The sequence below is a fragment of the Thermobia domestica genome, chromosome 10, assembly GCF_964235325.1.
Source record: "Thermobia domestica chromosome 10, izTheDome1.hap1.1, whole genome shotgun sequence".
Taxonomy (NCBI): Eukaryota; Metazoa; Arthropoda; class Insecta; order Zygentoma; family Lepismatidae; genus Thermobia; species Thermobia domestica.
In genome coordinates this window covers 269,498,631-269,515,318 of record NC_137463.1, presented here as the reverse complement: position 1 = coordinate 269,515,318, position 16,688 = coordinate 269,498,631, and the positions used below count along the sequence as shown (strand labels likewise).

The 16,688-nt window shown below is 37.1% G+C and overlaps 1 protein-coding gene across 1 annotated transcript in view; it reads right to left on the bottom strand.

Annotated features, from left to right (window-relative positions):
- Positions 1–1,427: 1,427 nt before the first annotated feature.
- LOC145661931 (cytosolic carboxypeptidase-like protein 5) overlaps positions 1,428–16,688 on the bottom strand; it is a 29,474-nt gene continuing 14,213 nt past the window's right edge. The window contains exon 4 of the mRNA XM_081727279.1: positions 1,428–1,500. Coding sequence (XP_081583405.1) covers positions 1,428–1,500 — 73 coding nt within the window. The remainder of the gene's footprint in view (positions 1,501–16,688) is intronic.

The window sequence follows — 16,688 nt, the reverse complement described above, 5'->3', positions numbered from 1 at the left end:
TAAACCATAAGTTATTTAAGTAAAATGTTATAATTTTGAAATAATGGAAAGTACTATGCTAACAGATATGTGCGCAGGCGTGTGAGGGTATGAGGACGAGAAATAACCAGGAATTCCAACTTCTATGTAAATTTGATATAACTGCATGAGTATTTTACAGAGTCATGGCAGATTTTCATGCAATCGTTCGTTGCTTGCGATTTCTATGTGTAGTCAACAGGAAGTTGTGTTACATGTAAAACCGTACTTAAACAACTTTCTTTCCCAATTGGATATTCAGCCATATCGCAACGGACGTTTGCATCAAAATCCGCCTTTATATACAACTTATATTCAGGCTGAATTTAGACTGTAATTGGGAAAACTTAATCACTCCCAATAAAATTCCCGGATACGTGCCTGTACGGAAATTACCATATTTGCCGACCTATATTAGTCTATTTACATTTAACATGTCCAAAAGCGCGCATGTACTTGAGAAAAAACGCACCAATATTTGTTTTCAAGAAATGTGCTTCTTAAAATAAGATTGTATGCTGACAAGTGTATTGATAACAGATTCGTAGCCATGTTTAAGAATTGGCTTTAGGTGAGCTGCATTTGTGAGATATTTCTAATAAAAAAGATTGGATTAAATTTAATAAATATTTTCCGACATAAAAATTTTAATATTTCTTGTCATAAAAATTTTAAAATCTTAGGGCCAATTGTAAAATATTCTGACAAGCTCGTTGCCTTGGAATTGCCGGGTTCGATTCTAGTGGGGAGACAGAAAATATTTTTCAGTCTTATTAACAACGTTTTTGTACCATTAAAAATTAATTTTATAACATAGCGGAAAATAGCGGAATTCCACTAAGGGTAGCGGAACGTGGCGGAGTTTTGCCGGCACAGTAGCGACTTTTCGAGCTGGGGACCTGGCAACACTGCCTAGAGCTAGTAAACGTCCCTATCAACGTCATTCCAGTGTTAACATATGGACTAAATTTAAAGACAATGAGTTCATTTTATTCATTTGAATTTCATACCACCCAGTTCCATTCTCTTTATAAAATATTTAAAGCTTATTTCTAAGATCTTAAAGACATTCATTATCTTATAACCAATTGCATTTAAATTCTCCTTTACATACGCAACTACAAGATTATTGACTAAGAAAGTAACAATGGTTGAGAACTTGTGCAAACGAGCTCCAAAAATGACAAATTCCATTTTATGTTTGTAGTTATGAAAATATCCTGTAAAAACACTTACAGAGCTTTGATTATATCCAAATACTGTACAAGAAGTTATCTTAATTAAAAAAAAAAAAAAATCAAATATTGTTATCCATTTGGATTTTGCTGGAGATCACGGTGCTGATTGTAATTTGAGTAAATAGAATGTTGAAAGAAAGACTACATGCACATATTTCAAATCATTTGTATTTACCTGTTTCTTGTTTCTCCATTTTCATCCTCCCCTGTGTCATGGCCTCCTCTATCTGTACCTCGTTTCCCCCTGCAAAGAAGAGGCATCCTTTAGCAATAGTAAGTTCTAGTACTTACCCAATACTTGTTTGAATATTCCTTGTTTAAAGTCTTAAAAATAGTTTAGTAAGCTTTAGGGTTGTTGTAAAATCTCCTATAATTGGACATATCATCCCTGTTGGACTTACATATTATATCATAAATGAATAAATAAATAAATAAATAAATAAATAAATAAGACAGGTATATTGAGATGCAATGAGATAAGTAGTGATATTACTGAGTTTATGAAGTACTAATTCTCGCAGTACATGATAATTTCATTGCTTTCTCTCTCCCCCTTTGTTTATTCTTACAAAGAATTTCAGACTATTATTAATATTGTTTAAGATTAGCTTCCAAACACAGATTTGTAACAGTATGATATAAATTACTGTAGGTCTATATATTTCTGTCTGTCAGATCAAAGTCAAAATGATCTCTGAAGAATTGAAAGGAATATTTTGCTTTGAAACCAAGAAACTCCCACAAAAATATGTACATTCAATAATAAGTACCGTAAACTGGGGTTACTTGGAAAATTGGGGACTATTTGGAAAAGTGACATTTTTGTGTTATATGGTATAATAAATTTTAATGAGAGACATATTAGTGTGGTATGTTAGCGTAAGTATCCTGCATTTCCGGTTACCAGCATGAAAATTCGCCATTTTGTTACATGTCCAATCAAGGTTGGAAAATTACCGGGAGGCAGTTCGTAGGATCATTATGGTCGACACTGGACGCCATCTTGGAAAATGGCTAACTTCTAGCAACTTAATCTAAATATTTACATGAAAGGTTTAGAAAATACTTTTCTTCTTCTACAGTCTGCTGCCAAACAGAATAAGAAACAGTTAATAGCAAAAATTTTCCGATTTTAGTCATTTAACCCTTTGGGGACCGATGGATCAGATTTGTACCACAGCGTCGACCTTTGGAATTTGCCTTATATGTCTCTAGTTAAGCTTTTTCACACCGGGCTTTTTGCATTTATTCAAGCGTGGAAGCATCAAAGAATGCGTTTCATGGGCATTTTCCAGTCACGCGTGCGATGCCTACGGGTGGTGACGTCATGAACATTGAAGAATAAAAAATTGGATAAATTTTAGAGCTTTTTGGCAATTTTTTGACACATTCCTATTTATTCTAGGATCATGATTCGTACGTCGTTGTGCTTGTAATGAAACACTGTTTCTAACTGTACTATTATAATTTCCCTATTGTGTATCAGAAGCGAGAAAATCGCGTTCAAATTGAAAAAATGAGATTTTTTCAGGAAAAATTCCCTTTTTTTGGATTTCCCCCCCTCAGGGACACGATAGGGACATGTGAGTGGTACCATTTGAAAGCTACCCTAATTTGACACGAAATCGTTTGCGAATTATGATCCTCGAATAGATAGGGACGTGTCAGGGAGTTTTTGTTTTTCCCTTAAAGTAGTAAGGGTTATGCTTTCCACGTGGGGGAATTTTCTTTACCGTCCTTAGTTTTCAAGATATGAGATTGATATTTTCCAAAGATATTACATATACCATGTAGTATGTTTTAGGCGATTTTGAGATCCAAGCGTTAACACAGGGAAGAGAGGGACCCAAACTTGTAAAAAAGTGATTTTTTTCTGACAAAATATTCCTCTGGAGGTAATTTTCCGTCCATAGGCACATGGTATCCACATGCGAGTGGTACCACTCGAAAGGTTAATTCACTCCAAAGACAACAAGGTACGATTCATTTTCTTGCGAAGAATAGTCTTTATGCTGAAGCTCATTAAAAAACAATTGACTGACAATGTATTATTGAGGGAAATTGGTAAATCGGCAAGAGCATCTACACTAATTTTGGGGGCACAATTCTTCATACCTCATTCCATTCACTATAAAGCAAAGTTTTTTTGGTACCACTTGCATGTTCGTGTCATGTACCACTTGCATGTTCGAGGGGAGATATTGGTGCCATTTTTTTGTGTGATTTCCGTTTTTCCCACTCTGGGTGGGAATTTTACGCCTTAGGTACAAAATAAGGAAATTTGACTAGTACAGTTGAAAACGCAGCTTCATTACAAAAAAACCTAGGTATGAACCATGATCCTACGATAAATAGTCTCGTTGCAATAGCTGCTTGACTGAAACTCTAAAATTTACCTAAAAAGGCAAGGTCCCATAAGGGTTAACTGCATGAATGGCCTCCCTGGTCACCCGACCTCACCGTGAGTTTTTATTGTAGAGTATATCAAGTACAAACTAATACAGTTTATAATTCTACAACTTTTATACGTTTGCTACAATGTTACATATCTACATAACTCATATTCATTTCACATTTTTAAAAAAAGTTCAGCTGCTGTGTTCATAGTGATATCACTATGAGCATTGTTCTTCACATTCGCAAAGCAACGTACAGACGAGGTCGTTCTTAATACAAGTACATTACCCAAGTACAGCGCAAATTTGCAACGGCATGTCACTAGTTGTCGACTGTTATCAGACATACTCCTCAACGTAGTTCACACAGGTTGGTAACCGACTCCGTCATCTGTTTCCTTCCAACCCCAGTTCAGGGGTTCAACATCATGCACATCTTTTTCGAGGCACTGTCGCCAGATCTTGCACTGAAGAGTTGCTCTTCTTGTATGAAGATTCAATGCGTCTTCGGTTGGAGATATTCTGTCTATTGTGCGATTTTTCTTGCTGAATAGAATACGTCTGGTTTCGTTGAGTTCCTCGCAAGTAATTACTTGATATGTTGTACATGAGGGTCACAAATCGCTGGATTAGCATGCGAGATTGGTAGCTTACAACATCTTGAGAATGAACGACTGACAGTTCCCGGAAATCTGTATCCACTTCTCTAAACGCCATCCACGTATTCCATGCACTTGTCTTGCCAACGCCAAGGAAGGTTGACACTGTGTCACAGCCCGTAAAACTGTGAAAAAAACGACAACAGACAGCAAATCTATCGTTCCAGAAGGTAAATTCGTGCACATGGTGTGTTTAGGAATGAAACGTCGCATTTTTGCAGAACCAAAATCAATCCATAGTTTCTCCAGAGTGGGTGACAGATGCAGAAACGCAAAGAGAGCGATAACAACATCAGAGTCAACTGTACTTTTGTGTCCCTTCTCTGCGGCATGACGGACGTGCAGAAGGTTCTTCCATGAGCTTCTATGTGGGATGAGGGAGAAATACCAGTAAAATCTAAGTCTAAGGAAGAGGATAAGACTTCATTTCCTGTTGTGCAGAATATTTCTCTTTCTGAAATATCAGCTACAGTTATTATTTCGGTGAGGTAATGAAATAACCTTTCCTTGTTGTTATCGTTTGCAAGGAACTTCTGGAAATTGTTTGGAAACGGTCCCGTTGACTTGACAACAAAGCGGTCGCCCTGCCCACGCTTCTGACGCGTCTATGTTCTCAAGCTCTTTTCAATGTAGCGGTCAAAGACCACGTTTAGTGTCTCGAATGCGGCATATTCTGCAAATGTTTTCGCTGCTCCTGGTTGCAGTTGGTGTACCAGCATCGCTCCATCTACAACAAGACAAGAAGAATGGGGGATGATAGTACTTGTACACACATCAAAATTTTCAAAACGTTTCAAAATATCTAATTTAGAGGTAGGAAGTCTGAGATCTCCAAATTCAGATATTGATGGAGGTTAAATTGTGTTCTCATGAGAAAAGAATTCTCTGATATCGCCCTCCCTTTCCTGGCATGCTATGAACATCTTGCAGAACAGGTTAGAATCTTTGTGTGCACTAGCAAGTTTCATCTTATCTTTGCAACGAACTTTCAACAAGCTACAGTTGAAAAGCTGCATATTAACTTTCTTTATAGCATCGTGTATGGACTGCTTGCTTATCATTAGACGGTTATAAACGAAGTCCTCTCACATTTTGGCTCCTGTGATAGCTGCGATGCGGACAGACAGGCACTAATCTTCTGGCGCTGTACGTCTGGTGAACCCAACTGTAGACAGATGCTCTTCTTCAAAAGGATTACCAGTATCACGAAATACATCAATCAGGTTCTTCACATGTGTCCTGTACTTGCTTTCGAATGCATTCGTGTCCTCGTGGTGTGATCTTGATACGTGCAACTCAGCAGAGTAGCTGTCTTCATACTCAGCCAGTAAACGTGCGACTTCGGGACAAACAGAACCATTTTCTTTTATCAGTTTGTTGTTCTGTTCGTGAAGGTGGTCGTCTGACATACGTGAAAAGTGCCGGTAAGATTTCCTACTGGTGAAATGTCCCTTAGAGAATTCCTTAAATACATCAGGATGACGAACTGCAAGTTGCTTCAGAGTATGAAGAAAGACGTAACCATCACCCGTAGTGTACGTGATCCAAAGCTAAGTACCAAGGACACATGGACTGGATTACTTCTACATAAAGCATGAAATTACCATCACGCACACTTTTCACAAACAGTAACAACAGTGCTTCTAGCTCCATAACTGTAACCCAGTATTGGAATTGAGCCGAGTGCTGCCTCTGCTGGTATATCCACATTGCTATGTTACTAGTTGCTCTTGCAAGCCTACCGTGAAAACTTAAGGGGCGGCAGTAGAAATTTATGGGGTGGCCCCCATGACCCCCGTGGATACGGGCCTGTCGTGAGTCCCCTTCCCAGAGATGTTGACTTGATATATAGGTCAAGTAACACAATAGTCTTATTTTTGGTGTACACAAAATAACTACCCCCCAGAATACCTGTGCCCTTTCACTAGCCCCCCCTCAAGAAATTAAAGCTATTGCCGTTATTGTTTAGCAGTTCACAGTCTTCTATAGTTGTTTTGCCTGTGAATTTGAGCCCAAAGACGGTGTAAATCGGACAAAATTTGGGGAACTTGTGAAAAGTAGGCCATTTTTCAAGATGGCGCCCAGAATCACACAAAACATATTGAGAAGCTGTCTCCCGGCTTTTTTCTCATTTACATGTCATGTTAAACGCTCTGACCAAATTTTGTGCTGGTAACCGGAAATGCACGATCCATACAAATTATTGCACTTACAGACCGCACTATATATGTCGTTTTCTTCCAGACCAATGAAAAGTGGACGCCTAAAAGAAAGAATATGGATGGTCATGTGTGTTATATCTTATTTATAGACTCGTCTAAAAATTCTCTCAGCAATTGACACTTTTTTTTTATTTTTCTGGAAATTGTTCCTGTGTTTCCGTAGTGATTTTTGGAAGTGATTCTGGAAAGTGATTTTTATTTGGTTATGTTAAATATAATAGAATTCAGAAGTTTCCTAGTGAGAAGAACTAGTTTTATATTTCCACTTCCTTTCTGGGACAATCTGTGGCCATTTTTTTTTTCAATTTCCTTCCGATTTTCTACTAAAAATGAAGATATTGATCAGTGGATAGACAACGATGACATTATTGAAGTTTAGCCTGAACCTAGCTAACAACCGCAGAGAACAAGTTTTTGCAGATGACTTTGCAGCAAAGAATTTCAATATGTGAATTGTTGTCCTGATCGTACTGTATTACGTTATTATTATTATAATAAGAGTACCATATGATATTTTTGAAAAGAGTTAACATAGAAAAAAAAATAAATGTACATTTGTTAAAATGGTACAGTTAATTTTGTAAACCAATGTAAGGCAATTACTGATCTGATACATACATAAATTGAATAAAATTATGTAGGGCATGTTTTAGTGTCTTAATGAAGTCTCAAGAGCTTATGCATGTATTAGCATTTGCCAAAATTTCCCTTGGATTGTTTGAAAAACTACCGTTTATAAAAGCATATTACCAACAAAAAAAAACTGGTTCTGTAAACCTTCAGGAAGACAAGCTTAACACTGCAGTTGGTTTAGATTGGTTCAACAATTTATTGTGTTTAACTCAAAGGTTGTGCAAAAAGAAGTATCTCTTTTTTTATTATTTTAAACAGCCTAGGAATACATTACTATGAAAGAAACATAGACATGTTCTACACCAATCTTCTCAGGAAAATGTGATTTTGCAAGTGGTTCTTTCCAAATAGCCCTATCTGTCACACAGCTCTTACTACAATGAAAATACTTATATTTTCCAAGTAGCCCCAAAAACGGGGCTACTTGGAAACAGCACATTTTGGTTCCTGGGAGTTTTCAGTCTCAGTAAAATTTTGTTATGACTACAGGAAAGGGTAACATGGACTAAGCCCTAGAAACATCACAAGAAGAAGAAAAATTAATTGCAATAAATAGCAAGGGGTAGTATGAAAAAGAAAAAAAAACTTTCCAGGTAACCCCAGTATGTGGTATCAATGTCCGTTCGCAATACCTCAAAAGAAATCTAGGAAGAACCTATTTATAGAGAGTTCTAAAGAAAGAGGATATATAAAAAAAATGTCCAAAATGACGATAAAAGGTTTTATTACAAATAGTTACAGCTCCCACAGGAATATGATCGAATTGACTCATAAATCCAAATTAGTGTCGTAAACAAATATTCAAATATTTAGTTGAAGGATAAAATAATATCGATCATTTTTTTGTTTTACTGTTACCTTTCTTTCCAGGAGTGCCAATGGGGGCTGAAGTTAGACTTAAGCATAATCGGAAGTATCGTTATTCATGTCAGCGTCCCCGAAAACTATAGATTCGATACTAATATCGGTCGTTTTCAACCATTTTTATGTCAGTCTCTCCCCCTCTCTCATAGCTGTGCTAAGATTTCTTAACTAGGGATGGCCACAAAGTTCCGGTTACCGATCTTAGGAACCGGTTCCAGACCTGGATTTGAAAACCCGGTTCCAGAACCGGATCTTAAGAACCGGTTCCAGATCTAGATCTGAAAACCCGGTTCCAGAACCGGATCTTAGGAACCGGTTCCACATCTGGTTCTGAAAACCCGGTTCCAGAACCGGATCTTAGGAACCGGTTCCAGACCTCGATCCGAAAGCCCCCAAAGACCCATAAAGGAGGCATAAAGTTCACCTTCAAAAATAATGCAAAGAGGACCATGCGCTTGTGCCTTCCCCGCCCAGACCCGTTTGTGCCCCCAGAAAAACAATTTTGGTCCACCAGTGGGTGTTTAGCCAAATGAGTTGGCCAGTTTGCCTGTTTAACCAATGAGTTTCCCAGTTACCCAGTTTATTTAGCCAAATGAGACAAGCTGCCGCCGCCTGGGCGCCTGCCTGTCGCTTCCACCATTTCATCTAGCATACTGTTCACAGCTTGCCAGCAGCTCGGGTTTAGCGTAGGGATGGTCACAAAGTTTCGGTCCCAGCGGAACCGGTTCCGTGAGGAACCGGTTCTGTTTTCAGAACCGGTTCCAGACCTGGATCCGAAGAACCGGTTCCAGACCTGGATCCGAAGAACCGGTTCTAGACCTGGATCCGAAGAACCGGTTCTAGACCTGGATCCGAAGAACCGGTTCCACACCTGGATCCGAAAAACCGGTTCCGGAACCGGATCTTCTAGAACCGGATCCGTTCAGACCCGAAAACCGGTTCCACCAGGAACCGGTTCTGGTCATCCCTATTCTTAACCCCACAGTATTCTTTTCGTGATCATAATGCATTTATCAAATTTAGTTACAATTGCCTAGGCTTTCGAGGGTTATGCCGAAATATATATACACAGACACACATGTATACGTTTTGTATATACATTGTAAACCTGGAAGATGTGGACATACTTCGGGAGGTGATTCGTGACATCAAAAGAAGGCAAAAGTCCTCTTGCATGTTGACGAATGCCACGTCGTGTACAAGTGATACGGGTGCCAACTCGGAATCGAAGCTCGAATCCTGACAATTGGAACGGAACAGGAAGATGAATGAATGAATGAAAATGTCTTTATTGAAGCGGGCTAACCCTTGTCAAAATAATACAATATTAAACATTACACATCAAAAGAAACAAAAATGAAAAGAAAAAAGTAAAAAATACAAGTAAAAGAATAAACCAGAAAGTAAACAAGTCACAATGCAATAAAAAAAGTATCGATATTGTTGGATTTAGCTAAGTTGTTACATAAAACTGTACATGTCGTAAGTACCAGAGGCCAGTCGCTGGGATTTCATCAAATGTGATTTTAATGAATTTCGACATGAATTAAATGACTCTATTTTCGTGAGAGCTTTTGGTATCGCATTCCATACTCTCGGACCTGCTCTAGAAAATGATCCTTGCACTATCTTCAGTTTAAGTCTTTGTATATTGAATTTCTCACTGTTACGCGTAACGTGAGGGTGAATTTGTGACCGCTTTGTATATTTACAATATAAATGTTGTGGGGATTGAGTTTTAAGGATTTTATATATCAGACAACTATAGCACAGGTATCTTCCTCTCGGCATTGTTAAAATAGCGTTTCTATTTAGCACTGGTAGGATATGTTCCGATTTCTTTAAGTTAAAGACAAACCTAATATGCACGAATTCTGTATTTTCTGTATAGTTTTAGAATTGTAAACGGAGAGAGATGGTCCATATGCAGCGTTACAGTAGACTAATAACGGTAAAACAAGAACTCGTATGAGATATAATTTCATAGACTGAGATAGAAAGTCTTTGGCTTTGTAAAGTCGACGTAATAAAGTAATAGCTTTATTACACTGAGTAAATATATGATTATTATAATTTAGTTACTTATCCAATATGAGTCCTAAGCTTTACACATGGGTAGAGTAAGAAATATAAGTGTCCATAATTTTTATTTTTAGATCCGCTGCCTTGATTTTACTCAATTGTTGTGAGGTTCCTATAATCGTAAATGTACACTTACTGGGGTTGATGACAAGACCGTTATCGGTACACCATTCAGATATAGAGGTCAAACCTCTATTAACAAGTTCTACAGTTTGTTCAATATTTTGTGGTGATGACGTGATGTAAAGTTGTGCGTCATCCGCGTAGCAATGCACAGTAGAGTATTTAATGGAATCTATGAAGTCAGCAATGTAAATAGAAAATAAAAGGGGGCCCAAGATTGGTCCTTGAGGTACTCCTTTGTTTATAACGAGTGACGAAGATAAGGGATTTTGAGCTGTCCTAAGATATACTTGTTGCTTCCTGCCTGGTAAGTAGCTTTCGATCCAGTTTATAACGGTATCAGAGAATTTATAGTACCTTAGTTTAGCCAATAACAGGTTATGATTAACTAGATCGAAGGCTTTAGTTAGGTCGAACAGAACTATGATTGCAACTTCAGAGTTATCAACTGCATTTAATATCCCATCTGTTACCTCGAACATCGTACTGACAGTACTATGATGCTTACGAAAACCGGATTGAATAATAGGAATAATATTATTATGATTTACATAGTCGTATAATTGCGCTGGTTTACTAGTTTCTCTACAACCTTTGACATTACTGGTAAGATATTAATTGGACGTAACTCGTTTAAGGAACTTACGCGAGGTTTCTTTGGCAGGGTACCACTTTTGCTTTTCTCCAGGCAGTAGGATGTGTATATACAGCGTGGTCCGGAAGTATACCCTAATTGGTGTTTTCTGACGGTTTTAGGTTTTACCCACATTTGTTCCGTTTGGCATTGCCTGGCAACATTGCTATCCATATTCATTTGTTTTCTGCTTGGTAACCGTTATTTGCAGTGAAGTTGAGGCAGGGCTGTAGCCAGCCTGATTCCTTAGGGCGGGCAATGATGAATACTGAGGGGGCAATGGCAGGGACCTCAAGGAACACAAAAACTCTTTCTCTCTCTAATATATATATATATATATATATATATATATATATATATATATATATATATATATAGTTTTTGTTCCTTGAGGCGCTTGTCGTTGTCAATGCCTATGTTCATTTATATATTTATGTATTATTTATGGAATCTATAAGAAAGTTGAAACACTATTATGCTGATAAATATTACAGTACCAAATCCACGATTACCAAGTATAATCATTAACAATTTTTGTTAAAATGATGGTATATAATTCAATATATATTTCTATTTTAATACACTAAGTAGTACTAAAAGTAAAAAATAATAATTTATTTTAGGAACATTTATTATCTGTTATATAAATTATAGTATTTTGGAACTACAATGCTTTTATTACAAGCAGCTTATGAAATATTTTTATGTATAAAAATTAAGAAACAGCCCTGACATAAGTAAAATAAATATTTTTACAGTCCTTATGTAAGTAATTACATCAAAAGGAGTTTATGTGAGCACTTCGCAAATTCAAAAGGTGCACGCAGAATATCTTTGTTGTAAGCCAGGAGAACGAGGTCCGATTTTCTTTCAAGTCCCATAGACAGACGTTGAGGTCGAAGGAGAGCTATCAGATGTGAGAAGCAGTTTTCGACAGTGGACGCATAAGACGGAATGATTAGAGCAACTTCTGTAAGCATCTTTAGGCCCGGGAAAGCCTCGCCACATTTTCCAATTTGTTTTGTGAGCTCTTCCAAAGATGATGTCTTGTTGATCAGTCGATTTGCTAGATCTATTTCCTGCTTCAAATTCTGAAGCACTTTGCAATGCAGGTCTTTGTACTTTACATCACACAGAGGTTTCAAATTTTCTTCACTTCTTTTCTCGCTCAGTAAGTGGTGAATGGTACCAATCACAGCTGTCCCTGTCTCATTGAATCTTTCTTCGACGGAGACATCGAGAACTTCGCAGAATAATCTTTTTAGCTCCTTCTAGTCTTCCTTTCCCTTCTCCAAATTTATGCCTTCCAAATCAACAACCGAATCAGCTAAGCGACTGGGGAGTGTGCATTTGCGTTTCAATGGTTGCTAAATCGAAGTGTTTAAGACATATGCCTTCATTGTATCGTGAAGGATATTTTCAAATATTCCTTCGTCTTGCCGGCAAGACCTGAGCTGTTCCGTTACCGATCCTACTAACTTCACAGCGGGATCAATATCCAAATTTCTCCTTTGTAGCAGTGCGTTTGTCGGTTTTAGATATCCAAGAACCCTGAACATGAGCTCAGTAAGGAAACAGAAAGTCTTAGTGGAGATCTGATGTAGTAAACCGGTAGCTTCAACTTTCATTGCGGCGTGCTCTTCAGGGGAAGTTTGAATTGCCATCAGTGCACTTAATATGTGAAACCTGTCGTCATGAATTACAGTCACTGTGTCAAGATTAGAGATGCAAGGGCTCGGAAAAAAACCGGCTTTTTTGGGAAAAAAACTCGGTTTTTTTCTGCTTCGCTTTTTTGCTTGGAAAATTTTGGGCTTTTTTCAAAATTTTGCTTTAAATTGATAAAGAAGACTTTGTTTCGCTTCTCTACAACACAAAAAGTCATTTAATTAGTGGTTGATGCTGATAATAATACAAAACCTCTAAAATAAACCATGAATTACGAAAAGATTTTTTTTTAATCTTAACATATTTAAATTATGAATTCCAAAGGATTAACCAATATATATAATAATTTTTTAACCTCCTATATACAAAAGTAAGTACTTTTTTTAAAAAAAGAATATACATAAATAATTAGCAAACTTGTATGTAGTATTTTTATTTCAAAATATCACACATCCTCTTTTTGAAAGAAAAGAAAGTAAAACATGAGAGAAATACATTTATATGGTACGTTTAAAGGCTGCACATCAAGAGCTTCGTTTTGAGTGGTTCTGTACATTCTTGAAATTCTTCAGTTAAGTTTTAACTTTCATATACATTGTATGAATATTTCGAACGAATTTTTCATTAATTGATCACATACGTAATAATCTGTTACCACCTAACAGGTGCTTCGGATCTGCAAAATCGGTAAAGTTCCGAATTCTGTAATGCACTGACTGTTCCTTAAGCTTGTTCAGAACCGGAAAATTACCGGATTTTCTGTTCATGGATCATATGCGTAATAGACTGTTCATCTGATCGTGTGGTTTCCTAGGATCTAAGATATATAACCACCATCACGGTTTACCCAGTCCTGAAGGTTTATGAATTTTTAACAAGAGGAATTCAACATATCGTTACGTTTTCTTAAACAAAAAAGAGAAAACCTATTGAATACATTTAAAAAGAGTGGAAAGAATCAATCACTGTTTCAATTCACAAGAAAGGCGACAAAACTGATTGTATTAATTATCGATGCATTTCTCTTAACATTCTATTAACAAGATTGATCCCATACGCAGATGAAATTATTGGAGATTATCAGTGTGGATTTAGGCGAAATCGATCAACCATCAACCAGATATTTACCATTCGACAAATACTCGAAAAGAAATGGGAATCAGGGCCATGCCGTGGGGGGGGGGGAGAAAATTCGGTAGAAAAAAGGAAAAAAGATAGGAAAAATTGCTTGGAATATATGTTTGGGGGCGCCGTCGTATACTCTCGCCCCGGGCGCTGAATTTCCACGGCACGGCCCTGATGGGAATATATTACCCAGTACATCAACTGTTTATTGATTCTACAAAGGCTTACGACTCGGTTATTAGGGAAACATGGCACAACATTCTTACAGAATTTGGAATACCTAGAAAGCTAGTTAGATTAATTAAAATGTGTTTAAATGAATCCCAGGGTAAAGTCCAAGTAGAAAAATGCGAGCTTCCACATCGAGAATGTCCTGACACAAGGAGATGCGTTATCTCCATAATTATTCAGCTTTGTTCCGGAGTACGCTATAAGGAAAATCAATGATAGCAACCAGGGCCTAGAGCTGAATGGTATTCACCAGCTTATGGCTTATGCTGATGATGTAAATCTGATAGGAGACCAATCGAAAGAAATGCAGAGGCTTTATTAAACGCTTGCAGCGACATTGATTTAGAAGTAAATGTAGAGAAAACTAAATACATGGAAGTTCACCAGGATCGCAATACGGCAAATTACGAATGCGTTAAAATATCAAATAATACTTTCGACAAAGTGGGTACTTTCAAATATCTAGGACCAATATTACTAGATCAAAATCATATCTACGAAGAAATTAAATGTCGTCTGAAATCAGGAAATTCGTGTTATTATTCAGTTCAAAATCTTTTGTCGTCGCGAATTCTCTCAAGGAATTTAAAGCTTAAAATATATAAAATGATAATCATGCCCGTTGTGCTTTATGATTGTGAAATATGATCGCTTACGCTGAGGGAAGAACGCAGAGTGCAAATATTTGAGAATAAAATCCTGAGAAGAATATTCGGACCCAAGAGGAACGGAAATTGGGAATGGAGAAAACTTCATAACGAAGAACTGCATAATTTATACGGTTTACCAAACATCGTTAGGATCATCAAGTCTAGGAGGCTCACGTGGGCAGGTCAGGTAGTCAAAATGGAATAAAGTAGGAACGCTTTCAAAGTTTTAACTGGAAATCCAACCGGAAAACGTCCATTAGGAAGACCTAGGCGCAGATTAGAAGACAATATTAAGATGGATCTCGCAGAAATAGGAATACAAAGTAGAAACTGGATCGAATCGGATAAGGATAGAAGTCAATGGAGAGCTTTTGTGAACGCGGCATTGAGCCTTCGGATTCCATAAGCCATAGAGAGAGAGAGAGAGAGAGAGAGAGAGAATACGTTAAGCACAACTGCACAACAAAGATGAAGGAGTGATTAGCTTTTGTGCTCCTATCGGGAAGTCTGGGATTCAACCCCGCGTTTGGCCATTTTGACAAAAGTTTTTCTTAATTCCATCTGAGTGTAGGGATAGTGCGTGGACTGTGAGTCCTGGTCGACTTCCCTTCTTATTGTTCTCAAATCGTTGTTATTACTAACTACCAGCGGTGTCGTATTTGCGAAGGGGGTTAGGGTGGGGATGTCTTTCGGATTGAAGCCTGTACTCCGAAATTGCGGAATTTCTAGAACAAACTAAATATTACTTATGCCTCTACTCATAAACTTCAAGCTCTCCTGAAATAAAAAATTAGGAATTTTTAGAAAAACTAAACATTAATAAGAAAAACCCCTCCCAAAATTCTTTTCTAAATCCGTCACTGATTATTAGTATATAATGGTCTTCAAGGTTGTATCCGGAACATTATTGCTAAATATACAAACGAAACGAAATATTTAGTATGCCTGTACTCATAAACTTCAAGCTCCTCCCAAATAAAAATTAGGGATTTTTTAGAGAAAACAAACATTAATCAGAGAAACCCCTACCGAAAACTTTTCTAAATGCACTACTGATTATTCCTATCAAATGGTATTCAAGGATGTATCCCGAAGATTATTGCTAAATCATTGCACAGCTACATTATAACAGAAATGTGGAAGTACGCTCTGACAGATATATTGAAAAACGTACGCTCTGATGAATATATTGAAAAACATAAGTTTAATTATGTGCTAGAAGCTAGAGTACTTAGCTCTAAGAAATGGAACACGGATAACTAAAAAGAAATGATCTAGAGAAGAAAAAGCCGATAACGCAAAAGTTAAAATAAAGATAATAGCCTCTAAAATTGCCCTCAAATACTACGTACTTTGTTTACTTTAATTCATAAAACATGTACTCCATCCATCATGATGGTGAATTCCAGAGCGAAATATGCCATTTAGGTCATGAAATCTTATTTAACTTTATAGTAAAGCTATTTAAATAGAAAAATCATGAAAATGAAAAAAGCCAAAATTTCCAAAATTCTCGTTTTTTTTTCAAAAAAGCCGGCTTTTTATGTGCAAAAAACCATCGATTCAAAAAAGCCGGCTTTTTTGCATCTCTAGTCAAGATGGCCAGTCCAACGTTGTTCCAACAATCGCTTTAAACTCCTTCCTGCGTAATCTGCTGCAACGCGTCCTTTTCTGAAAAAGTAATATAGTTGTTGACAAATATCAAAGAACTCTTTCAGTTCAGGAATTGTGTCAATGGCTCTACAAATAACTAAATGTAATTGGTGATTCAAACAGTGAACAAACAAAATTTTCCTCTTCAAATCCTCAGACAAAAGAGCTTGCACTCCATTTTACTGTCCACTCATGACAGGGTGCTCCATCGTAGCACTGTGCTATTATCGTGTTGGTTTTGAATTCTACTTTTCTTAAACAATCTAAAATGGCGTTCTTAATGCTGGCATCATCTTGTTTGTCCAACTTCAGTATAGCTACGCATCTTTCTTGCACTTTAAAATTCACAAAGTACCTAATTGCGAAAGACAAATCTTCGATTTGTTGAATGTCTCTGGTTTCATCTGCAAGTAATGAACAAAATGTACTTTCGTTTGCTTCATTTACTATTTTCCCCTTAACAGATTCTGCCATGAAATGAATTATCTCATTCTG